Source organism: Vipera ursinii (assembly GCF_947247035.1).
Source record: "Vipera ursinii genome assembly, chromosome: 1".
NCBI lineage: Eukaryota > Metazoa > Chordata > Lepidosauria > Squamata > Viperidae > Vipera > Vipera ursinii.
Genome location: NC_139512.1, coordinates 358,812,553 through 358,838,047, shown reverse-complemented (window position 1 = coordinate 358,838,047; position 25,495 = coordinate 358,812,553). Strand labels below are relative to the sequence as shown.

At 55.6% G+C, this 25,495-nt stretch overlaps 2 protein-coding genes across 2 annotated transcripts in view; one reads left to right on the top strand and one right to left on the bottom strand.

Annotated features, from left to right (window-relative positions):
* Positions 1-14,966, top strand: part of SUPT6H (SPT6 homolog, histone chaperone and transcription elongation factor) — a 53,856-nt gene extending 38,890 nt beyond the window's left edge. The window contains exons 26-37 of the mRNA XM_083349579.1: positions 62-209; positions 1,426-1,568; positions 2,811-2,951; positions 4,972-5,167; positions 5,278-5,516; positions 5,619-5,732; positions 6,142-6,266; positions 6,707-6,819; positions 8,579-8,656; positions 8,909-9,075; positions 11,566-11,759; positions 13,986-14,966. Of these exons, the coding sequence (XP_083205705.1) occupies positions 62-209; positions 1,426-1,568; positions 2,811-2,951; positions 4,972-5,167; positions 5,278-5,516; positions 5,619-5,732; positions 6,142-6,266; positions 6,707-6,819; positions 8,579-8,656; positions 8,909-9,075; positions 11,566-11,759; positions 13,986-14,172 (1,845 nt within the window). The 3' untranslated portion in view covers positions 14,173-14,966. The remainder of the gene's footprint in view (positions 1-61; positions 210-1,425; positions 1,569-2,810; positions 2,952-4,971; positions 5,168-5,277; positions 5,517-5,618; positions 5,733-6,141; positions 6,267-6,706; positions 6,820-8,578; positions 8,657-8,908; positions 9,076-11,565; positions 11,760-13,985) is intronic.
* A 2,271-nt stretch (positions 14,967-17,237) lies between these two features.
* Positions 17,238-24,077, bottom strand: PROCA1 (protein interacting with cyclin A1; the record flags this gene model as incomplete). The annotated part of the gene is made up of 4 exons (XM_083379823.1): positions 17,238-18,067; positions 19,409-19,543; positions 21,974-22,106; positions 23,819-24,077. 4 exons carry the CDS (start codon positions 24,075-24,077, stop codon positions 17,365-17,367), a joined length of 1,230 nt encoding a protein of 409 aa, XP_083235949.1. The 3' UTR covers positions 17,238-17,364.
* Positions 24,078-25,495: the final 1,418 nt, after the last annotated feature.

Here is a 25,495-nt window from a genome sequence, read left to right as displayed (position 1 = left end):
ATTCTAATTCTAGTCTTCCTGGGTCTCCCCAGACACACTCACCACCCCGGTTTCCTTTCAGGGCTACGGCGACAAACACATCACCCTGTACGACATCCGGGCGGAGCTGAGTTGCCGCTACAAGGACCTGCGGAGCCCCTATCGCTCCCCCAATTCCGAGGAGGTCTTCAACATGTTGACCAAGGAGACCCCCGAGACCTTTTACATCGGTAGGGGCTGCCAACTCTAGAGGCTAGTGGGGAAACTTCACATCAGCCTTCCTCAACCCCTTGCTGGCTTGAAGATGGGTGGACTTCAACTCCCAGAATTCCCCAGCCAGCACAGCTAGCTGGGGAATTCTGGGAGTTGAAGTCCACCCATCTTCAAGCCAGCAAGGTTGAGGAACGCTGCCTGAGATCTTCAGGTGATCACAGTGGTGAGCAACAGGTGTGACCAGCGATCAAGAACGTGGGTACAGCTAGTCCTCGAGTTAATTTAGTGACGGTTTGAAATTACGACGGCACTGGAAATTGTGACAATGTTATTACTCTTTCCTATATTGGAGGTGGTGTGAAAGCCCTAATAAGCAGGCATATACATAGAATGAAGGCTACTGCTAAGCTTGTAAGCCGCCCTGAGTCTTTGGAGAAGGGCAGGATATAAATGGAATTAAAATTAAAAAAATATAAAAAAATATTCTATTCTATTCTCGGGATATTAGAAACTTGTAAGCCAGCGAAACTTTTTTAAGATTTTTTTTTTTTAAGCTTTTGATCAGTTAAACCGGGGTCTCCCTTTAAGCTGGTCATGACTTACGACTCTTTCTCACACTTAACGACCGTTGCAGCATCCCCTCGGCCACGTGATCAAAATTCAGGCACGTGGCAGCCAGTTCATAGTTAACGACGGTCGTGGCGTCCCGGGGGTCATGGCGATTCTCCCCCCCCCCCCTTGGGCAGCCCACCTGACAGGCAAAGTCAGTGGGGGAAGCCGGGTTCACTTCACAGCTGCAGCGATTCACTTAAGAACTGCGGCAAGGAAGATTGTAAAATGGGGGGGGGGAGAAACTCACCGCACCAGTTATCCTGGTTAGCAATGGAAATTTGGGGGGGGATCTCAGTTGTGTGACCAGTGGAGGGCTGGCTGTATTAATATTTCAGCCTTCGTCGGTTCCTCAGCTCAGCTGGATGGTTGTGTGGATGGTCTGTCTCCAAACACGCCTGCCTTGGGCGGCCCTCCGCCGGGCGTCTCCTCCCAAAACGGGATCCTGGTTTGTTCGATTTATCTGCCTCACCCCATATGGCCACCCTCCCAGCTCCAGCAGAAGCCAGGGCCTCACCAGCCCCCCATTGCTCTGAGATAGATTTTCTGCAACGCTCTTGCTTGTCTGAGTTGAGCCCTCGACCCCCCCGACCCCCTAAAGGTCCGGCTTTTACCTGTCCACAGGTAAACTGATCATCTGCAACGTGACGGGAATCGCCCATCGGCGGCCGCAAGGAGAAAGCTACGACCAGGCTATCCGGAACGACGAGACGGGGCTCTGGCAATGCCCCTTCTGCCAGCAGGATAACTTCCCGGAGCTGAGCGAGGTAACCCCGAGGGCTGCCCTCCAGTCCTCTGCCCACACTGTTTGCGGCTGGGTGTGTGTGTGTGTGTGTGTGTGTGTGTTGGGGGGCCTGTCCTTTCCTCAGTCGCTGGAAAGCTGAAGCCACCCTGAACCCCATCACACCTATTCGGAATAACAGAGTTGGAAAAGAGAGCTTGGAGGTCTTCTAGTCCAGCCCCCTGCTCAAGCAGCAGACCCTAACCCAGGAGACTTCCTACTCGGCCCTTTGATGACTTGTGGACTTCAGCTCCCAGAATTCCTCAGCCGGGATGCTTTAAGACAGGGGTCTTCCAACTGGGCCCTTTTAGGACTTGTGGACTTCAGCTCCCAGAATTCCTCAGCCGGGATGCTTTAAGACAGGGGTCTTCCAACTTGGCCCTTTTAGGACTTCTGGACTTCAACTCCCAGAATTCCTGAGCCAGGATGCTTTAAGACAGGGGTCTTCCAACCTGGCCCTTTTAGGACTAGTGGACTTCAACTCCCAGAATTCCTCAGCCAGGATGCTTTAAGCCAGGGGTCTTCCAACTTGGCCCTTTTAGGACTGGTGGACTTCAGCTCCCAGAATTCCTCAGCCAGGATGCTTTAAGACAGGGGTCTTCCAACTTGGCCCTTTTGGGACTAGTGGACTTCAGCTCCCAGAATTCCTCAACCAGGCACGCGTGCCTGGCTGAGGAATTCTGGGAGTTGAAGTCCACAAGTCGCCAAAGGGCCGAGTTAGAAGCAACCTGCCCTAAACCATTCCAGATTGGCTGTCCAGTCTCTTCTTGAAAGCCTCCAGGGATGGAGCAGCCACAACGTCTGGTGGCCAGCTGTTCCCCTGGTTAATGGTCTTCACTGTCAGGAAGTTCCTCCTTAATTCCAGGTTGCTTCTCTCTTTGACAAGCGTCCATCCATAGCTTCTGCTGCTTTTTGGATAATAATTGGACACCCTCTTCTTTGGGGCAGCCCCTCAAATATTGGGACACTGCTATCGTGCCCCCCCCCCACTTCTTCCTTTTCACCAGACTAGACCTACCACCCAATTCCTGCCACCGTCCTTTCTGTGCGTTATCCTCCAGGCCCCTCCGTCGTCCTTCTGGCCTTCTCTGCCCTCTTTCCAGAGTCTCAGCATCTGTTGTCTGTCGGGTCCCCCTCGCCACCCTCCAGAAGCTGCTGTGTAGGTCACACAGGGACTTGTGTGGTCGGCTAAGCGGCCGGGCTAACGCCACCCCTCCCCTCTGTCCAGGTCTGGAACCATTTTGATAGCGGCTCCTGTCCCGGTCAGGCCATTGGGGTGAAAACCCGTCTGGACAACGGTGTCACTGGCTTTATCCCCACCAAATTCCTCAGCGACAAGGCGGTCAAGCGGCCGGAGGAAAGAGTCAAGGTAGGTCATTGGGGGGGGTGTTTTTCAGCCCAGGAGGCTTGGTCAGTGGCCGGTCAGGATGTCTGGGGCTTCTCCCAGCCCCTGCCGTGCACCAGGCTGGCGCCGGATCCTCCCACCAAGCACGGAGCTGGCATTTTTTTTACCGCCACACCTGTCCCCTCTTCCCAGCATGCTTCCAGTCTGGACCCTGGCCGGATGGTGGGAATGTGGCCAAAGAAATTACCGGGCAGTGACCGCCCGTTTGTTTAAAAGGCTTGTTTTCTGGCTAGGAGCAGATCTCCAGCGTGGCGGATGGGAAAGGAAAACCCCCAGGCCTTGGTTGGGAGGGGGGCCCTTCTCCCAGGACAAGAGCTGGGTGTTTGTGCAGCTTCTTGGCCGGGGACTGGAGCCTTTGGGGGGGGGATTGCCAGCCTCCAACTCCGCAAGGCCAGAGACCCCACAACTGGTGCCCCCTCCAGCTTGGCTTCTGCCCCACCGCTTTAGCAGGAGCCGAGACCCCCGGGGGCCCAAAGTCCTTGCTCCTCTGACTTTACAGAATGACGTAAGTGGGAAGGGACCTCAGAGGTCTTCTAGCCGAGCCCCCCTGCCCAAGCGGGAGACCCTATCCCAGTGATGGCGGACCTTTTAGAGACCGAGTGCCCAAGCTGCAACCCAAAACCCACTTACGTATCGTCGGGGGGGGGGCTCTGTGGGTGTGGCCAATTGGGTGGGCGTGGCTGCGGTGGTCACAGACTGGGTGGAACTAAAAAGTTCAATCCATCAATTCCAACTTTGCGAGATCTTTCCCCCCCCCCCCCCCCCGAGAGAAGTTGAAATTGATTGATTGAACCTTTTTTTTTTTTTGCACATGGCGGCAGAGGCCTAAAGCGAAAAGGTTTTATAAAACCCAGCTGAAGGCCTAGGACTGGGCCTACGGCGCACGTGCCCACAGAGAGGGCTCTGCGTGCCACCATCCCAGCATTTTTATATTTCTCCTGTCAAAAAAACCCAAACACACAAGAAAAAAGAAAGAAGGCATGCTACACGGAGGCCACTTCTGTTCCGCTGATTAAGACCCAGGCTGTTTCTCTCCTTCCACCTCTGCCAGCTGTCTGGCATTGAGGCACATCGCCGGGCACCGCGGTGGCATATTCTGTGTCCCGCACCCCCAGAACACCGAACAATGTCTTGCACGCAGCCCCTCGGTGTAGACATTAAGGGGGAGGGGAGGGGCACCCACAGCGCCGTCTTCCCCGTCCACTCAAGGGGAGAAACCTCAGGACGTCCGCGGGGATTCTCCTCCCTCATCCGGTCGTGGTTTTCCCAAAGCTGCTTTTCCCCCAAAGGCATCGGAGGAAGCTCCTTGGGTGGGAAGTAAAAGGTTTTCGAAGAGAAAAGTAAGGAGGTCCAGTTGGCTTTTGGAAAAGGCCCCTTTGGGGCATCCCACAGGAAGGTGCCTCGGAGGCCCACCCCTGGGAGACCCTCCAGAGGGGAACGTGGCTGCAACCCTCAGAGCTACTGAGGCAGGGGTCTCCCAGCTTGGCCCCTTGATGACTTGTGGACAAGTCATCCAAGGGCCAAGTTGGAAGAGCCCTCTACCGATGCATCCAGCGGGACGAGAAGGGCTCCGCTCCCCACATCGAGACCCCTCTAGGGCGCAGGGCAGGCCTTAACCCCTGAGCTGGGTGGCCCAGTGGTTAAGAGTGCAGCTGGTGAGAGAGGGCTGTGAAGCGGTATATAAGTCGGGGTGCTGCCCCAATGACCCACTTCCCTGAGTCTTTGAGGTGTACCAGGCCACCCCCTAGAAGTGGGGAGTTGGCGACCACAGGAGGCGCTTTGGGCCACCCTCGGGGTCTTCCGATGGACCAGCACCACTGGTGGTGAAACCCATCACACGTGCCTCATCCACTCAAGCGTCCGCGGTGCTGGGCTCACCTCTGCATATCCGGGGGGACCCCTGTGTCCATCTTGAATTAATTAATTCCCTCCCTCCCTCTTTTCTTTCTTTCCTTCCCTTCCCTCCCCCTCCCTCCCTCGGCAGGTGGGGATGACCGTCCACTGCAGGATCATGAAGATCGACATTGAGAAGTTCAGTGCCGACCTGACCTGCAGGACTTCGGACCTGATGGACCGGAGCAACGAGTGGAAGCTGCCCAAGGACGCCCACTACGACTTTGCGGCCGAGGCTGCTGACCACAAGCAGGAGGAAGAGCTGAAGAGGAAGCAGCAGCGGACCAGTGAGTGCCCGGCGGGGGCCAGGCCGCCAGCCTGGGGAGGGGGCCGGGGCAGCCGGAGCTCCCGGCGGAGAGCGGGTGCCCACAGCCGCCTGGCCTCTTCCCCCCTCCAGCCTACATCAAGCGGGTGATCGCCCACCCCTCCTTCCACAACATCAACTTCAAGCAGGCCGAGAAGATGATGGAGACCATGGACCAGGGCGACGTGGTCATTCGGCCCAGCAGCAAAGGAGAGAACCACCTGACCGTCACCTGGAAGGTCTGCGACAACATCTACCAGCACGTGGACGTGCGGGAGGAGGGCAAGGAGAACGCCTTCAGCCTGGGGGCCACCCTCTGGATCAACACCGAGGTGAGGGGGGCCGAGCGCGCGGCGGGGGTGGGGGTGGAGAGGGGTACCCTCCCCTGGGGGACCACCTCCTCCTCTTCCTCCCGTGCTCCTTTCCCTCCCCAGGAGTTTGAGGACCTGGACGAGATCGTGGCCCGCTACGTCCAGCCCATGGCCTCCTTCGCCCGCGATTTGCTCGGCCACAAGTACTACCACGAGTGCAACGGGGGAGATCGGAAGGTGAGGGGAGGGGAGAGAGGGGCGGGCCGGGCAGAGCCCTCCTCCTCCTCCTCCACAAGGAAGCGACCTTTGACCTGTAATTTTATTTTATTCAAAGAGTTAAAATGCGGAAGGGGAGCCTCCACTGGGGGCAAATGCCAATCACCGCCTCCCCTCCCTCTCTCTCTGTCTCTCTTTTCTCTCCTCCCTCTCACCCTCCCTCTCTCTGACTCTCTCTCTCTCCTCTCTCTCTTCCTCCCTCCCTTTCTCTTTTTCTCTCCTCCCTCTCCCTCCCTCTCTCTCTCTCCCTCCATCCCTTCCTCCCTCTCTCCCTCCCCCTCTCTTTCTCCCTCTCCCTCTCTCCATCTCTCTTTCCTCCCTCTCTCTCTCCTCCCTCCCTCTCTGACTCTCTCTCTCTGGTCCGTCTCAGAAACTGGAGGAGCTGCTGATTAAGACCAAGAAGGAGAAACCCGCCTTCATCCCCTACTTCATCTGCGCCTGCAAGGACCTTCCGGGAAAGTTCCTGCTGGGCTACCAGCCCCGAGGGAAGCCCAGGTGGGTCTCAACCCCACCCCCCTGTGTCCCCCCCCCCCCCCGCCCGGACCAGCGCCAGTCGGTCAGGCCTTTCGGCCGCTCTCTGGCTCAGCCCAGCGGCCCTTTCAGGGGGACCTCCCGGGCGCAGAGCGGAGCTCCTGCTGCTGAGGGAAGCCCCTTCCCCAGGCCCCCCAAATGAATCCTGGGAGGGAGGGTCACGGGCAGAGCTCCTCCCTCAGGAGCTGTGAGGAGGCCACAGCTGGTTTGCAGCATCTGGGCCTGACCTGGGCCCTGGCAGGTCCCCGTGCTCAGCCCCTCTCCGCTCTCTGCCCTCCTGGCTTCTTTTGGCAAACGGACGGGCCAGAACCAGAAGGGTGGGGGGGTGGGCATCTCGACCCTCCCCCTGGGCTGGCGCGACGGCCCACTTTGGCCAGGGTTGCCACAAAGGTCTCTCGCCACAGAATTGAGTACGTGACGGTGACGCCAGAGGGATTCCGGTACCGCAACCACATCTTCCCCACGGTCAATGGCCTTTTCCGGTGGTTCAAGGACCACTACCAGGACCCTGTGCCAGGTAAGGCCCAGGTGCCCCCTCCCCCTCCCTCCCCCTTTCTGGGCTCCTCCGTGGTGTAGCTGTTGCCCTGCGGAGCAGCTGAAGGGTGGTTTTGATTGATTGATTGGCTGGCTGGCTGATTTCTACAGCCATCTCAGCAAATGACTCTGAGCAGAGGAAAGCCCTGCCTCGGCCTGCAAGGATGGTTTTTATTTTTATTTTTTATTGTTATTATTAGTTTCTATTTGTATAGCTGCTCATCTCAGCAAACAATCCTGGGTGGCCCACGGTTCAAAAACATGCATTGTAACTGAATTCGTAAAAACATTTTAAAATAGTAAAAGCAGTGAAAAACGTTGAAATGCTTTTAAAAAAAATAATTAAAATGTCTAATTTGAGTACAGGCCGAGCCAGACCCCCGGCCTTCTAACAACAGAGCCAGGAGTCGGGGGCCCTCGGCGTATGTCCCCCCCGCCCCCCCAGGCTCTGGAGCATAGCCCGGTCCTTCCTGCTTTATGGAAGGCTAACAGGGCTGGGGGGGTTGGCGATGCTGCTGCCGGCTCCGGCCTTGGGCTGGGGGGCCTGGTTCCCTGACCAGCGGCTGCCCCTCGGAGGGTCCCGCTGGTGCCTCCGAGTTCCAGTATTGAGGAGTTATCACAAAGAAGACGATGATAGCAGTAGCAACAGCACTTAGTCTTATAAGCCACCTCACAGTACTTTTACAGCCCTCCCTCGGCGGTTTACAGAGTCAGCCAATTTGCCCCCAACCATCTTGGTCCTCCTTTTAGCCACCTCGGAAGGACGGAAGGCTGAGTCAACGTTGAGCTGGTCAGGGTCGAACTTCCTGGCTGTGGGCAGAGTCAGCCTGCAGTGCTGCATTCGAACCACTTCACCATCACTCACTCCTTCCTTCCTTCCTTCCTTCCTTCCTTCCTTCCTTCCTTCCTTCCTTCCTTCCTTCCTTCCTTCCTTCCTTCCTTCCTTCCCAAGCAATAGCAAACTTATATACAGCTTCATGGTGCTTTACAGCCCTCTCTAAGAAGTTTTACAGAGTCAGCCTGTTTGCCCCCAACAATCTGGGTCCTCATTTTTCCGACCTCGGAAGGACAGAAGGCTGAGTCTGGTCAGGATCGAACTTCCTGGCGGTGGGCAGTGTCAGCCTGCAATGCTGTGTTGTAACAACTGGGCCACCCACTCCTTCCTTCCTTCCTTCCTTCCTTCCTTCCTTCCTCCCTCCCTTTTCTGTCTTCCTTCCTTCCTTCCTTCCTTCCTTCCTTCCTCCCTCCCTTTTCTGTCTTTCTTCCTTCCTTCCTTCCTTCCTTCCTTCCTTCCTTCCTTCCTTCCTTCCTTCCTTCCTTCTCACCTTCCTTCCTTCCAAAGCAAGAGCACTTAGACTTATATACCCGCTTCACGGTGCTTTGCAACCCTCCCTAAGAAGTTTTACAGAGTCAGCCCCCAACCGTCTGGGTCATTTTACCGACCTTGGAAGGATGGAAAGCTGAGTCGACCTTGCCTGCTGATGACGATGTTGCTCCTAGTCTGTCCAGAAAACTACAAAGTCCAGAATCCCCATCCCTGGTGGTCCCCTTCCTGCAGAGCTGAGCCAGAGGCACCCTTCCAGTCTGCCCACAGCCCTGGGCTGCTCCCTTCGCTTGTGCCAGTCCAGCCAGAGGGGGGAACACCTAGGCCAGTGGCCAGCTTTCCGAAGCTCTTACCTGGGCCACTCCCTCACCTGTCTCTCACCTGGCTGCCCTCCCTCTCTTCTCCCCTCCCTGCTCAGGTGTCACTCCCAGCAGCAGCAGCCGAACCCGGACTCCCGCCTCCATCAACGCCACCCCTGCCAACATCAACCTCGCAGGTGAGTCTCGGCAGAGGCCTCGTGGCACCACCTCCCTCCCTGGTGTGTAGGAACCGGGGCTCTGTGTGTGTGTGTTTGTGTGTGTGTGTGTGTGTGTGTGTTCTAACCCAGGGGTCTCCAACCTTGGCCCCTTTACGACGTGTGGATTTCGATTCCCAGAATTGAAATTCTGGGAGTTGAAGTCCACATGTCGTAAAGGGGCCAAAATGGAGACCCCCCAATCTAACCGCCTTCTTCCTTCTGTCCCGGCAGACCTGACCCGAGCCGTCAACGCCTTGCCACAAAACATGACCTCTCAGATGTTCAGCGCCATCGCTGCCGTGACCGGCCAGGGGCAGAACGCCAACGCCACCCCTGCACAGTGGGCTTCCAGTCAGTACGGCTACGGGGGCAGCGGCGGAGGCAGCAGCGCTTACCATGTGAGTGGGCGGATGGGGCCTGCGACCCGCCCGAGTCGCCCAGCAGCGCCCCACCTCAGCTGGGCAGCAGGGCAACTGTTCTCCCCAGAGGCCCTTTGCCCAAATCCTGCCCGCTCGGTGCCCCACGTTTATCGGGAAGAAAAGAGCGGAAGCTTCTCTGGGCTGGGCCAGCTGCAGGCCTGGACTCCTTCTCAGGGCTGCCCAGTCCCTCTTCCCGAGCCCGACTGCTTTGAAAGCGGGCGTTCCGTCCCAGCCTGTGTGAGTCCTTGTTCCCTCACAAGGACAAACCCCTCTTTTAACAAGGAGGCTGGAAAAACAAACCCCTTTTATTTGAGTTACAGACCTGATAGTTGTCCCCAAAGCGAAAGCAACAGAACACGTTTTCCAACGGAGAATTGTTCAAAAGCAAATGGAGCACGAGTCAAACAGGGAAATTATTCACAGGCAAAGCAAGCAAAACATGATCCCTTGAAACTGGAGTCCTTCGCAAACGGTTGCCTTCAGCAGCCAGCCCTGCCCACACCTTCCCTTTTTGATATGCAGCCCCACGGTGTGGCTACTCAGTGCCTTCTCCTCCTGCCTTGGAGCCACCCCGTTGCCTCCCTCTGTCCTGCTCGTGTTGCCTGATTGCGTTTACGAGTGTCAGAGTCTGACTCAGCTTCCCAGCACAGCTGGGTCTCAGCCTGAGCACGAGTGGAGGGGCCAGGCTCTTCATCAGATTGTAAGTCCGGGGGCTCCTCAGAGCCTTCCTCCGACTCTGATGGCTCCCCAGGCCCCTCCTCCTCCTCTCATTCCCTGGACTCAGCTGCCGGATCCACTGGCTAGTACGGAATCACAACAGTGGGCAGGAGACCAGGGGGGGCTGCTTTCCTGGGGGGGGGGAAGGCACCGCCAAGGGAGAAGCTCCTCCAGGGGAGAATGGGCTAAGCTGGCAGCCTGGGGGGGGGCTCACTAGTCACCCTGCCAGTAAGAGCCGGGACAAGGCGACATCCATGCTGGCCGAATGCCCGGCTTCTTTGGCCCTTATGGACTTGGCTTGATCTGAGGCGGTCACTGTTTCCCAGTTGAAACTCTGGTTAAATCCGCCCACCTATTGTGAAATTAAGGGCTTTCCGCCGTGTCTTCAGGCTCCTAGTCGGCGCTCACGGATGTGGTTTATAGCAGAAGAGCAGAGTTGGAAGGGACCTTGAGGTCTTCTAGTCCAGCCCCCTGCTGCTCAGCCAAGAGACGCTCTCCCGTTTCAGACAAATGGCTGTCCATTCTCTTCTGGAAAACCTCCAGTGTTGGGGCCCCCGCAACAGCCGGGGAGGGGGGGAGGGGCTCACCAGTCGCCCTGCCAGTAAAAGAGCCGGGACAAAGCGATGTCCATGCTGCACAGCCAGCGGGCACTGAATGGGGGAGAGGGCAGGGTCCTCTCCAGGTGCACCTAGGGAAAAAATCTAAGCCTGGAGGGAGAAATGAGCATTCACACAACACGCAAATGTACATTGGCACAAAAGATGGAACTTGAACTCACTTTCTAGAGTGGCCAGTCTAGAGAAAAGAAGAGGGGGGGGGACATGAGAGCAGCGTTTCAGTATTTGAGGGTCTGCCCCAAAGAAGAAGGGGGTCCGCGTATTTTCCTGAAGGCCGGACAAGAAACAACAAATGGAAACTGAGCAAAGAGAGAAGCAACCTGGAATTAAGGAGAAACCTCCTGGCAGTCAGGACGGTTAACCGGTGGAACAGCCGGCCACCAGAAATCGTGATTGCTCCATCCCTGGAGGCTTTTAAGAAGAGACTGGACGGCCACTTGTCCGAAGCGGCCTAGGGTCCCTTGCTCAGGGCAGAGGGTTGGACTAGACGACCTCCAAGGCCCCTTCCAGCTCTATTTGGAGTAAGTCAGGAGTGAGCCTTAGAAAACCACGCAGGAGAGCCCTCCGCCATGGGCCCCGCCAGACCTTCTGCTGAAAGGACGCCCCCCCCCAGCAGGGCAGCAGCCAGCCATCCCCACTGCTGGCACAGTGCCCCCCCCCAGGCTTTCTCGCCCCCCACAGAATCGGGGTACGTCTTTGGCTGCAGGCAGTCCTCCGCTTAGCGACCACAACGGAACCCAAAGTTTCCGTTGTTGAGTAAGGTGGGGGGGCGTCTTGTTAAGTTACTTGAGCCCCATTGTATGACGGTTTGCCTCGGCTGCTAAGCAATTCGCTCTGGTGGCTTAAGCGAATCCGGCTTCCCCCGTTGACTCTGCTTGTCGGGAGGTCCCCAAAGGGGGGGGGGGTCACGTGACACACACACACCCCCGGGACGCCGCAGCCGTCATAAGTACGTGCCAGTGGCCGTGGGGCTGAATTTTGATCAGGCGACCAAAGGGACGTGGCCGTGGTCGTAAGTGTGAAAAACGGTCGTGAGTCACTTTTTTTGAACGGTCGCTAAACGAACGGTTGTAAGTCGGGGTTTCTCCGCAGCGGCCCCTCTGCGCCCCTGACTTGCGACGCGTCTCTCTTGCAGGTCTTCACCACGCCCGCCCAGCAGCCAGTGGCCACCCCTCTGCTGACCCCCAGCTACTCCTACACCACCCCCAGCCAGCCCATCACTACCCCCCAGTACCACCAGCTCCAGGCCAGCACCACGCCCCAGTCCACCCAGTCTCAGCCGCCGTCACAGCAGCCTTCCTCCAGCTCCGGGCAACGGCAGCCCCCCAAGTAAGCGAGACCTCCCCCCACAAGTGGGGTGGGTGGGTGGGAGGGCACCCCAGTTCCTGAGTCACTGTGCAGCACGGACCCCCTCCCAGGCTCCCCTCCCCTTGGCTGGCTGGCCGGCTGCCTGTCGGAGGAGCAGCCTGTGGAAGCCAGGCCTGGCGGGGAGAAGGGGGGGCGGGGGGCACCTCTCCTTCTGGGGCCCGGGAAGGGGGTTCCTGGGTCACCCCCCCCTTTGGAGGGGCTGGGGAGACACTCAGTCCTCGTGGTTGTGCCAAAGGGGGTTTTCCTTGAAAACGTTTCGCTTCTCGTCAAAGAAGCTTCTTCGGTTCTTCAGAGGGGGGGAGGGAGAGGAGGGAGGGAGGAAGGAGGGAAGGGGAAAGAAAGCAAAAGAGAGAGAGAGAGAAAGAAAGAAAGAAAGAGAAAGAAAAAGAAAGAAAGAAAAAGAGAAAGAAAGAAAGAAAGAAAAAGAAAGAAAGAAAGAAAGAGAAAGAAAGAAAGAAAAGCGCTCAGGCCAGACGAGTGGGCGGTGAGAGAGACAGACGGACAAAGAAGGAAGCTCTGAAGAACCGAAGAAGCTTCTTGGATGAGAGGCGAAACCTTTTCACGGAAGCCCAGTTGCCTTTTTTGGGGAGCACATTTTACGGGGCCCCTCCCTTCTCTCTCTTCTTCGGCCTGGAGGGGTCCGGCTGCCTTGAAAGGCAGGGCAATCCCTTAACCGGGCGCCTTTCCCTCCCCAGCGGGGAATCTCGGCAGGCGCCCCAGCAGGGCAGCCGGGCCTGCGGGCGTTTCCCTCTGGCAGGGCCTGCGCCGGGTTTAGGGGGGAGCCTTGCCAGGGCGCCCGGCAGCCCCGCCTGCAGAGGAGGCTCCAGGTCACCCCAGGAGGGCGTCTGCAGCTCAGGGCTGGCCTGAGGCTCCTCTGCGCCGGGTGCCTCCCTTGCAGACGCCCTTCCTGGCCCAAACGGGGGGGGACGTGGCTGGTGCTGGCAGGGAGGCGGCGTTTGTGGGGTGCAGGAGGGGGAGGGGAAGAAGTACGGGGTCCTTGGTGGTCAATCTGAGCTTGGATGTTTCCATGACCCAAACTGGGAAACATCGTTGGGGCTAGAAGGGAGGTGGGGTTGCGGGGTGGAAGAGGAGGAGGAGTGTGGGGTCCTTGGTGCTCTCTGAGATGGGTGGTGTAGAATAGAAATAGAAAAAATAGGGATAGGATAGAACAGAATAGAATTCTGAAGGAATGAAATGGAATGGAATGGAATCATCAGAAGAATAGAATAATAAAATAGAATTACAGTAGACTAGAATAGAATAGGACTAGCATAGAATAGAATAGAATCATGATAGGAATAGAATAATAGAATAGAATAGAATAGAATAGAATAGAATAGAATAGAATAGAATAGAATAGAATCATAAGAATAATAGAATAATAAAATAGAATTACAGTAGACTAGAATAGGACTAGAATAGAATAATAGAATAATAAAATAGAATAGAATAGGACTAGACTAGAATAGAATAGAATCATGATAGGAATAGAATAGAATAGAATAGAATAGAATAATAATAATAATAGAATAAGAATAATAGCATAGAATTACAATAGAATAGAATAGAATAGCTAATGTTCTGTTGGCCTTCCTTGTTATTGTTGGTGGGGCTGTTCCCTCTCGGCTTGTGTGGCCGTGCCCGGATTGGGGCGTTGTTTACTTCTTGTTTGTTGATCTGACCTTAATCCTGGAGTTTCATCTCTGCTCATCTGGATGCCGATTACTGGTGGGGAGGCCCCTGGGTCTTGCTTGTTCCCTTCCTGGCCTGTGGACCGTCTCTTTTTGCCGAGCCTGTAATTTCTCAGGCTCCTGGAAATTCCCCGGCCTTTGGGGACCTGGCTTGCTCTAGGATGACCAGTTTTTCCCAGCTGAAACTAGGATTAAGTCTGTCCACACGTTGTGAGAATAAGGAGTTTTCATCCTGTCTTCTGAATGCTGGTTGGTGTTCATGAACGCTAGCTTTGTCCTACGCGTCAGTTGCCAATATCAGGGGTGTCCAAGCTTGGCCCCTTGGACTTCAACTCCCAGAATTGCTGGCTGGGGGATTCTGGGAGTTGAAGTCCACCAGTCTTAAAGGGGCCAAGCTTGGACACCCCAGCCAATAGGACGGCCACCCGTCGGACGCAGCCGCAGCTGAAGGGAGCCATGCCACCAGTCCTCATGGCCTTCCCCGTTTCCCCGGCAGGTCCACCTCCCAGGCGCCCATCGACTGGGGCAAGATGGCCGAACAATGGCTGCAGGAGAAGGAGGCCGAGCGCCGGAAGCAGAAGCAGCGGCTGACCCCTCGGCCCTCGCCCAGCCCCATGATCGAGAGCACGCCCATGTCCGTGGCCGGCGACGCCACCCCACTCCTGGACGAGATGGACCGGTAGTCTCCCGCGGGCGGAGCCAAGCAGAACCATATTGCTCAGCCACCTCGCGCCGCCTCCTTCCTTTCGTTCGTTTTCTCCCCCCCAACCCCCACCCCAGTGGGGAAAAGCGCGCCGGGGATGCCAGGCGGTGCCCACCGTGGAGAGCAGAGACTGAAGGAAGCTGCCGGAGTCTTGGCACCGCGGCGGCCTTGCGGCTTTCGGACCCGTGGAGGCGTTTGTGCCTTCTGCTCTCCCATGCCCGCTTCCCACCACTATTTTGCCGGGGAGTGTGTGTGAGACGCAGAAGCAGAAGGGCTGGGCCAGGAGTGACACGAGAAGGCCTGGCCTCAAACTTGGAGGCTGGACGTGCTGTGCGTCCAATCTCCCTGTCTCTCCCTTCTTTCCTTCCTTCCTTCCTTCCTCTCTCTTTCTCCCTCTCTCTCTCTCTCTCTCTCTCTCTCTCTCTCTCTCTCTCTCTCTCTCGCTATTCTGTGCTCAGTGGCTGTGTCAAGATTCGGGGCGCTTCGCTGCCTGAGCCCCGACAGCAACGCGGCCTCCACCCTAAGCTGCGCTGTCGCTCTGTGGGGGGGGGGCTTCTCCGGGACAATATTTATTCAGTTGTGTTACTAAAAAAAGAGAGAGGAAGAAAAAAAGCTTGCAAGTTGCACCCGCAGTCAATGGCCGCCTTTGTGACCCAGGAGGGGGAGAGTCTCGTGGCAGCGGCTGGAATGCCAAGTAGCGCCTTCTACCCCTCCCCTTCCCGCCCCCCCGTGTCCCCTCCCGACAGCAAAAAGAATAAATGGTGTTTCTACGGACTCCTCTTCCTCCTCCTCCCTCGAGCTTTTCTCTGCCCCGGCTGTGAAGAGGAGGAGCTGAGAGGCCAGCCTGGCAGACTTGGCTCCGTTGGGCACAAGGTTTGCTTTGGCAGAGCCAGACGGTCTGCTGGGGAGCCCAGGGTGGCTTTGGTCTTGGCAAGGAGTTGCCTTGACTTCTGCCTGTTGTGGGCCAGCTCCTGGCTGACTCCCTGGGAGAGCGGCAGCCCCTTGGCCTTCGGGACGTGGGGCCGGGTCTTTGGGGACTGGCAGACCCTCCCTTGGGCGTCTCTGGGCGCGGGTGGTGCTTCTCGATGCTCGCCCTCCGCTCGGCCAGAATCTCCCCCCAAGTCTGGCCCTCTGACCTTTGCGCCGGGAGATGAGGCCGCCCACCCTGGGCCCTGCATGCGTGCATGCGCTGGCCGGGACTGGGAGCTGGGGGTAGGGGCCACGTTCCTCGGGGGCCCCAAGGCGGACCCAGCCAGGGGGCCTGGCCAAGCAGGAGGCGGGTGCGGACTCTGCTCTCCTTGGCACTTGCGGCGGAGATTTATTTTTTTTTAATCCCATTTATATCCCGCCCTTCTCCGAAGACTCAGGGCGGCTTACAAGCTTAGCAATAGCCTTCATTCTATGTATCTGCCTGCTTGTTAGGGCTTTCACACACACACCCCAAGCGGCATTATTACAAAGTCAGCTTAATTGCCCCCAACAATCTGGGTCCTCATTTTACCTACCTGGGAAGGATGGAAGGCTGAGTCAACCTTGAGCCTGGTGGGACTCGAACCTGCACTAATGGCAGGCAGCTGGTGTTCCTTAAGGAGGCATCAGCCCACTGCTCCACCAAGGCTGTTTAGAGACTTCAGGGGGGCTGGACCCTTCCCCGCTCGGGCTCCCCCCTTGAGCCCCACATGCAGGAGGAGGAGGGGGGCTCTCCTGCCCATAGGCAGCCATCTTTTACCTCCCTGGATTCAGGACCCCTGTTGAAGTGTCGGGGGAGATCAGTGGAGCTGTCGCTTCTCCTGCCTGCCTGAAGCCCCCAACCCTGGGGAGGAGCACGGCCATGTCCACCCCTGTGACTGGCCCAGATCCTGGAGGCCAAGGGCTAGGAGGCCCCCCCCATCCTCTGCCAGCAAGGTGGCCCCCGTGTCCAAGCGGAGGGGAGCTCGGCTGGGCCCCACGTTCATTGCCCAGACTCTCCCTGAGCAAAGCAGGAGGGCTAGAAAGGGAGGGGGGTGAAGTGCCATTTCTGTGTGGGGGGGAAGCAATTGTCCCAGCTGGTGGGAGGGGAGCAAGGAAGCCGCTTCCCCAGGGGTCAGAAACACCCCCCTCCCCCCCAAAAAAAGAAGGTTTGGACAGGGAGCTGGCTGGGCACTGGAGCCTGGCGAGCAGGTGACGGAATTCCAGCTTCTCCTGGCATCTGTTGTGCCTCTTGGTTGACGTTGAGCACCTTGGTGTCTTCTGGGCCTCCCCACTGTTTTCCTGAGGGTCTCTCCTTCCTCCCCCCCCCCAGTTATACTTCTGAGAATCTGAATGTGGTTTTTGCCAAAGTTAAAAAAAATCAGGTTCGTCAGAGCCAGCATGAACATCTGGGGACATTTAGGTGGAAAACTCTGAAACCAGGACCCCCCTTGTGGGGTGGGAGAGGACCCAGAGAGTTGGGGACTAGCAGGGGGTGGGGAGACGCCGGACGGAGCCCCTTGGGCAACCTTGCACCCCCCCCCCAAGTTAGCTTTCTGGCCAGGCAGGGGGGCTCGAAAGGGACAGCTGCCTCCAAAAAGGTCGCTCCAGGCCTGTTGGGAGCTGGGTTTAGCCATGAGCAGGCCAAGTGGGGGGGGGCGTGTCTGTGTCCTGGCTGGCCTACTGACCTCTTCCGGGGGGGGCACCTCCTCAGGCCAAAAGGATTTTACAAAATGGACCGCGTAGAGGGCACCAGTGCATCGTTAAATCTGCTTTTATTCCTCCTTCATCAAGGCCGACAGAGCAGGTCCGGTCTTCTGCATAGGGTCTCCTGCTCAAGCAGGGGGGGTGGACTAGAAGACCTCCAAAGTCCCTGTGGAAATTCCCCACCCTCTTGGTCTCACAGTTCTCCCACAGGTGTTTTTTTCCGAAAGGCAACTGGACTTTCTTGGGTTTTTGGTTATTTTTTTCCCCCCTTTGGAAAACATTTTGCTTCTCACCCAAGAAGCTTCTTCACTTCTGGAGAACCTTCTTCATGAACGGAAGAAGCTTCTGGGATGAGAAGCGAAACCTTTTCAAAGGAAAAAACAAGAGAAAACTTAAGACAATCCAGTGGCCTTTTGGAAAAAGCACCTTTGGGGCGACTCTTGTTCTGTAACTTTGTTCGCACTTCAGCCGCGAGGACCTTCCCCCAGAGGTTGCGGGGGGGCTCTTTGCTCCTCCTTTATGCTACCCACATTCCCTCCTCCGAGTCTCTGCCAGACATGGAGTGCTTCTGATGTCGTGGCGAGGTTTCCTCTTCCTTCTGCAGCTTCCTCCTCCTCCTCCTCCTCCTCCTCTTCCTCCCCCCCGGCGGGCCAGCGGTAGGGCAGCCCTTTTGCAGGACCGTCTGCATGCTCTCAGGCATGCCAGGAGGAGCCAGCTCGCTCCCCACTTGGCCGGGCTCGTCACTCAAGACGGCATTGAAAGAGTCCCCCTGCCCCATCTCGGGGTGCCCGTCTGGGGCCTGGGTGTCCCCCTTCGGCAGCTCCTGCACAGCCAGCCGCTTCAGGGGGACCCCCTCCGCAGTGGGGTGCTGGTGGGCAACGGGGGTACCCGATTTGCCCCAGGTGCCTTTTTTCTGCTTTTTCTTCGCCCCCTTCCCCTTCCGGCCTCGCCCGTCCTTCCCTTTGACCTTCCGAAGCATTGGGGGCAAGGGGCTCGGCCTGGCCTGGGTGGGCTTCCAGGGGGGAGGAGGAGGAGAGCTCCCCAACGGTCGGAAGTGGGTCTCAGCGGACGTGGTGCTGCTGCTGCTGGTGGTGGTGGTGGAGGAGGAAGAGGCCGCCTTGGGCCGGTGGGTTGCTGGGGCGTCAATCCGCTCTCCTCCATAGTCGAACATCACCGGGTCCTTGAGGACTGCGACGACCGTCCGGCTGTAGTTCTTACACCTGGGAGGAAAAGAGTGGGGTGGGGTCACTTGCAAGGGGGAGGAATGCAGGAGGGGAAGCCCGGACACGGGGTCCCAACTCTGGATTGCTTTAAAGCAGCGGCATCCAAGCTTGGGCAATTTGAAGCCAGCACTGCTGGCTGGGGAATTCTGGGAATTGAAGTCCACAGGTCTTCAAATTGCCCAAGCTTGGATGCCGCTGCTTTAAAGCAACTGATCCGATTTAAACTCTTATAATGAATGTAGTCTCCTTGCTCGACTGCCGACCCACAACACATCCATCCTGGGTCTGTCGCCCCCGACTTAACAACTATCCTTTTAGTGACCCAAGTTACGACGTCACTATAAAAAAGAGACGTTTAACCGTTTTTCGCACTTCATGACCGTTGGGTCACGTGATCACAATTCGGGCACTTGGCCACTGGCTCATTTGCAATGGTCGCAGCTCCCTGGGGGGGGTTGTGTGTCACGTGACCCCCCTTTGGCAACCTTCAGAACAGCAAAGTCAAGGAGGAAAGCCGGATTCACTTAACAACTGTGTGACTAACTTAACGGCCGCGGCAATTCGCTTAACGAAGGTGGGAAGAACAGTCGTAAAATGGGACAAAACTCAGCTGCCCTTGGCAATGGAAAATTGGGGCTCACTTGTGGTCGTAACTGCCCTTCCATCGATTAACAGAATAACCTAGTTGGAAGGGCCTTGGAGGTCATCTAGTCCAACCCCCTGCTCAGGCAGGAAACGCTAGGCCATTCCAGACCTATGGCTGTCCAATCTGTTCTCGGAAAACCTCCAGCGATGGAGCACCCACAACTTCTGGAGGGAAGCCCTTCCACTGATTAACAGAATAACCGAGTTGGAAGGGGCCTTGGAGGTCATCTAGTCCAACCCCCTGCTCAGGCAGGAAACCCTAGGCCAAGGGTAGGCAACCTCGGCTCTTTTATGACTCATGGACTTCAACTCCCAGAATTCCTAAGCCAGCCAATCTGGCTCAGGAATTCTGGGAGTTGAGGTCCATGAGTCATAAAAGAGCCGAGGTTGCCTACCCCTGCCCTAGGCCATTCCAGACCTATGGCTGTCCAATCTGTTCTCGGAAAACCTCCAGCGATGGAGCACCCACAACTTCTGGAGGGAAGCCCTTCCACTGATTAACAGAATAACCTAGTTGGAAGGGGCCTTGGAGGTCATCTAGTCCAACCCCCTGCTCAGGCAGGAAACCCTAGGCCATTGCAGACTAGAGTCCTGCAAGGAAGGCTTCCCGGGGGGGGTCACTGGCCCTTCTGCAGAGGACTCCTGGGTGGGGGGGGAGGGTGAGACACCCGGCCAAGGGGCGGCCCCACTCACCACACATACAGGTAGGATTCCACACAGGCTTCCTGGTGGACCAGCTCAAAGCACGGCACCTGGATGATGTTGAAGAAGGTCTGTCCCACCACACGGGAAGCGGTGTTGTTCACGGCACCCAAACAGTCTTTCAGCCTGGAAGAGACCGGTGTGTGTGTGTCTGTTTGCAGGTCTTGTCCTGGAACTGACTCTGCACCCAGCATGCACTGCTGCTGTGACATTCCCACGCTCCCGAGGCCTTCCAGTGAATGCCTCCATTCAAACAGCAGATTGGCAGGTTCACTCTGGCAGGGGGTGGGATGGGGGCATCTTTGAAATATTCCAAACTAAGAGTATTTACATCACGGGGCATCCAGCGTGGGCCCCTTGAAGACCTGTGGAGTTCAACTCCCAGAATTCCCCAGCCAGCATAGGTCTTCAAGGGGCCCACGCTGGATGCTCCTGATTTACACTTGGCAAGGGATGTCCCCCTCCCCTGAAGCTGGACATTGCAACAGAGCTGAGCGTGGATGGGATCCAGAGTCACCTCACCTGCCCTGTGAGTTGTGGCCTTGGGAGCCAGGCCAGGGCCCTCCCAGGCACACTATCTGGGCCTGGATTGGGGCCCGACTTGGAAAGGCCTCAGCCCGAACCCGGATCATGACTGAAATCAGAAATCCTCCAGTCAGACATGTCCAACCACTATTTGTGGCTTATTGCGCAAGCCCTGTTTTGCCCAGGATCTCAACAGCAAAGAGGGATGCCCCCCCCAAAGCATCTTTGCAGGCTGCAGAAGAGCCTCCGCGGGGGGGAGTATGTGGGGGGGAGAGAGACTGGGGGAAAACACTTATTGTGCCCCAACCTAGGATGAATCCCCAAGACATCCTGAATCCTGCCTGAAGGCTGACTAGGTTTTCACGGGTCACGTGAATCCAGGTCACGGGCTAAACCGTGCTCGAGCTGACGCAAGGAAGCAGCTCACCAGCCTCAGAGCTCTGGGCGCTGGATCAGAGAGGTTGCCTGGTCAAAAGCCAAGGTCAGGGTCTCTACCCTCCCCACCTGGCAGCCTCCAGCGAGCGTGGTTGATCCCCCAAACCAACAGGGTTGAATCTGGTTATTAGGAAGGGAGGCCACAAGGAGATCACAAGGGTAGGTACAGGCTGTCCTAGGAAAACACCCTCTGCAGATAAAAAGAAGTACTGAGGTCTTCTGGATGGTTGCCGTGGTAATGGCGTAGATGCATCCAGGACCAACATCCGGGCATGAACCAAGAGAGGAGAGGAGAGAAGAAAAAATTAACAAGAGAATAGAACAAAAGGAATAGAATTCAATATGGAATAGAATAGAATAGAATAGAATAGAATAGAATAGAATAGAATAGAATAGAATAGAATAGAATAGAATAGAATAGAATAGAATAGAATAGAATAGAATAGAATAGAATAGAATAGAATAGAAAATATAGAATAGAATAGAATAGAAAATAGAAAATATAGAATAGAATAGAATAGAATAGAATAGAATAGAAAATAGAAAATATAGAATAGAATAGAATAGAATAGAATAGAAAATAGAAAATATAGAATAGAATAGAATAGAATAGAATAGAATAGAATAGAATAGAATAGAATAGAATAGAATAGAATAGAATAGAATAGAATAGAATAGAATAGAATAATAGAATAGAATACGGAATGGAATAGAATAGAATAGAATAGAATAGAATAGAATAGAATAGAATAGAATAGAATAGAATAGAATAGAATAGAATAATAGAATAGAATACGGAATGGAATAGAATAGAATAGAATAGAATAGAATAGAATAGAATAGAATAGAATAGAATAGAATAGAATAGAATAGAATAGAATAGAATACGGAATGGAATAGAATAGAATAGAATAGAATAGAATAGAATAGAATAGAATAGAATAGAATAGAATAGAATAGAATAGAATAGAATAGAATAGAATACGGAATGGAATGGAATGGAATGGAATGGAATGGAATGGAATGGAATAGAATAGAATAGAATAGAATAGAATAGAATAGAATAGAATAGAATACGGAATGGAATGGAATGGAATAGAATAGAATAGAATAGAATAGAATAGAATAGAATAGAATAGAATAGAATAGAATAGAATAGAATACGGAATGGAATGGAATGGAATGGAATGGAATAGAATAGAATAGAATAGAATAGAATAGAATAGAATAGAATAGAATAGAATAGAATAGAATAGAATAGAATAGAATACGGAATAGAATAGAATAGAATAGAATAGCTTTATTTGGCCAAGTGTGATTAGACACACAAGGAATTTGTCCCCATTACACAAACAGGGTTCTTGGAAAACAACAGAGAAAATAATAATAATAAGCCTAAAATTGTGCAACCCTGGAAGGGGAAACTAAGGTAATAAAAGGATAAATAATGCAGCCATGTTTTTGTGGTCTTTTCATCACACAGACCGTGTCTCTCTGTGTCTGTGTGTGTGTTTGTGTGTGTGTGTGTGTGTGTGTTGCCGATCCCTTGGGGGAAGCGGGGTCTCTGACCCTTGCCAGGCCGCCCCCCCTCCTCACCTCTGGTCGCAGTCGCAGTGGCTGATGGTGTGCCAGCGCAGGTTGCGGTGCCCGTACTTGAAGGTGAAGGGGTATATGAGGTGCTGGCAGTGGTCGTGCTCCCGGCAGCACTTGTCCGTCTCCCGGTGCTCGCCTGCGAGGGGGGGGCAGTGAGGGGGAGTGGTTAGAGTGGGGGGGAGCAGCACCGAGCCCCCAGGCATTTCCTCTCCCCGGCCACAATGCCCGCCCCAGACAGCTCGGCTGGTGGTGGTACGATTGTATTTATCGGAATATAAAATGCAAAAATGCAAAGCAAGATAAGGAAAAGGGGAGCGAAGGAAAAACATCGACTTCTGATTCTTTTTGGCTCAAGTAGAATAAGCTAATAAGACAGGGGTCCCCAACCTTAGCCCCTTTAAGGCCTGTGGACTTCAACTCCCAGAATTCCCCAGCCAGCAGAGCTGGCTGGGGAATTCTGGGAGTTGAAGTCCACAGGCCTTAAAGGGGCTAAGGTTGGGGACCCAATGTAATAAGATACAACCGCAACTTTTTACTTTGGCAAAATATATACAGGCATCCCTGACTTCCTTTAATGACCGTTCGAAGTTACAGCGTCACACTTAGCACCGTCGCAGCATCCCCAGCGGTCACTTTTTTTTTTTTTTAATTCCATTTATATCCCGCCCTTCTCCGAAGACTCAGGGCGGCTTACAAGCTTAGCAGTAGCCTTCATTCTATGTCTATGCCTGCTTGTTAGGGCTTTCACACACACACCCCAAAGCGGCATTATTACAAAGTCAGCTTGTTGCCCCCAACAATCTGGGTCCTCATTTTACCTACCTGGGAAGGATGGAAGGCTGAGTCAACCTTGAGCCTGGTGGGATGCGAACCTGCACTAATGGCAGGCAGCTGGGGTTACTTAAGGAGGCATTAGCCCACTGCTCCACCAAGGCTCTTATGATCAAAACTCAGATGCTCGGCAACTGACTCAGATTTACGACAGTCACGCGATACCCTTTTCCGACCTCCCACCAAGCAAAGTGAACGGGGGAGGCCAGATTCGCTTAATAACTGGGTTCTTTTAACAACTGCAGTGATTCGCTTAAAGACAGTGGCAGTAAAGGTCGCAAAACGGGGCAGAACTCGCTTAAGAAATGTCTCGCTTAGCAATGTAAATTTTGGGCTCCGTTGTGGTCGTCAATCAAGGACTACCTGCGCTGGCCATTTTTATGTAATAATAAGCCTGCCTTAAGAGCCAAAGCCAAAATCAAAGTTTAATTTTCTTTCCCACCTCAAGCACAAAGCACAGAAGGGGTTTCCGAGGGGAAAGAATGGCGTCCTTTTCTTAAATCGCCGCTGCCCGTTTGGCCGTCTCTGCCAGCTCCACCAAACCCGGGCGGTCATTCGTCCGTCCGGGTGTGGGAGATCAAAGCGTGCTTCCCCCTTTGCCCACAGAGCATTTTCAATGTATATAATATCAGAAATTCCATTTTTCCCCCTCAAGTCCCTTATCCCCTCCCTTCTTATTAAGATCACCGGCTGGACTTTACAATCCCAGGATGCGGGGGGGGGGGAAGTGCGGGGAGGACAGTGAGGGCTTTCGTAGTCAGTCTGTGACACCCCCCCTCCCAGAGCAGCATCTCTGCCCACAGCTGGCACTGCGGCGTCCCCCCCCCTCGAAAGCCTGCCGTGTGCCCACCGCCATATCCCGAAGCAGAGCCCTTGGTTCTGGCACCAACTTCCCCAGGGTGCCTCCCTGCGGGACTCCCCGCCACAAGATGCCCAGGCTTTGGGGGACGGGGACCGCGGCCGCCCACCGACGCTGCCCTGGACCCTCGGAGCCCCCCCCCCCACACACACACCTACCCAGCTGCTCGTAACTCTCCGCGATGTTCCCGGCGCCGCACCAGAGGGTCCCGGGGTAGGTGAAGCCCCGCTTGGCTCGCCGGCGACCCCCGGCCCAGCCCGCCTCCCGCGCCCCCTCGGCCGCGCCCCGGCCGCGCAGCGCCCAAGCCGCCGGAGCCCCCTCCCGGAGCCCGCTGTCCGGCGAGCGGGGGGCCAGGCCGGCTCCGGCCACCGCCAGGAGCGCCACCGCCGCTGCCGCCGCCGCCACCCCCAAGCCCATGGTGCTCGGCGACTGCTCCCTGCTGTCGGCTGCCGGGCGACCCTCCTTCAGCACCACCGCGCTGAGACAGCGCCCGCCGCCCGCCGCCTTTTAAGCCCCGCCGAGCTGTGGGCCGATTCCAGGGGGGCGGGGGGAGGAGGAGCCCCCCCCGCCCCCGCCCCCCCCCCGTGGGCCTGCCCCAGCGCTGGGAGCTTAGCGTCGGCGGCGACTTTCCCAAAGGAGGAACCGGCAGGGAAAGACCGTCCAGGAGAGCCGGCTGCTTCCGTGGAGCCTCCAGCTGCAGCTGCAGTCTATCTCCCATCGCCAGCCGGCAGCCCGTGAATCACCTCAATACATTCCAATTGCTTCCGTCCGCCTTTGGGGCTCCTGAAGGGGAGACCTTCCCTCCCGCCAACCTGCCTGGCTACGGAGAGGTGGGCGTCCACCGGGGCGGCCACCCCCTCAGGCGCTCCGGGCCGATTGGCTGCGGTCCAGACCTAAAGCTGTCACAATGTTTGATCAGACCAGCGTCACGTTCCTGGAAGGACGCTCAGACTCGCATCTGACGAGGTCAGGTGTTGGCAAGGCCCAGATCTGCCAAGGACGGACAGTGGATCTTTGAAGATCCCGCTCCTTTCCTCCGGCCCGGCCCCCATTGTCACCCAGCCTGGCGACTGTACTTTTCACGATTTCTTCTTTCGCTTATGACAGTTTTAGAGGCCGCAAGGCTTTTCCAGCCGTTCACAAACTTGAAAAGAACTTGTGTAAAGTTTTAAAACAGTTAAAATCTTTTTAAAAAACTTTTGAAAACATTTAAAAACGTTTTAAAAAAACTTTCAAAAACTGTTTGAAAACTTTTAAACGCTTTTTGAAAACTGTAAGAAACTTTTTGAGCAACTTTTTAAAACTTTTTGAACAACTTTTTTTTTGTTAAAAAAAAAATCCTCTTAATTGACCAATCAGAAAGTTTTTCACCTGTTGCCAACTGGGCAGACGCCCATTTCCCAAAAGGCCCCTCCCTGCCTGAAAGCTGGCCTCAAATAAGAAGGCAGGGGCTATTTCCCCCCTACTTCCCCCCCCCCTCACCTTCCCCTCCCAACAGACCCCCTTTTCTCTCTCCCCAGAGAATCCCTTTTTGCACCTGCACCCCACAGAGGAGGAAAGGGTTAGTAAGGCTGCTGCCCAGGCCCCCTGCCTGACCGAGAGTTACCTCTCCCTCCCCCTCGCCCCCCCATCCCGTGTCTTGAATTCATGCCTGGCTTCCAAGGCGGTGGGCTGAGGCTGGTTGCTGCGGCAACCGTGATGGGGTGATCTCGTTGGGCCCATGGACGCAGACGGAGAGTAGTGGGATTTCTCCGCCAAAGGGGGGGGGTGTCGTTTTCTTTCCCTGGTAGGGACCGCTTTGTCCTAGGATGGGGCCTGTACACACACACACACAC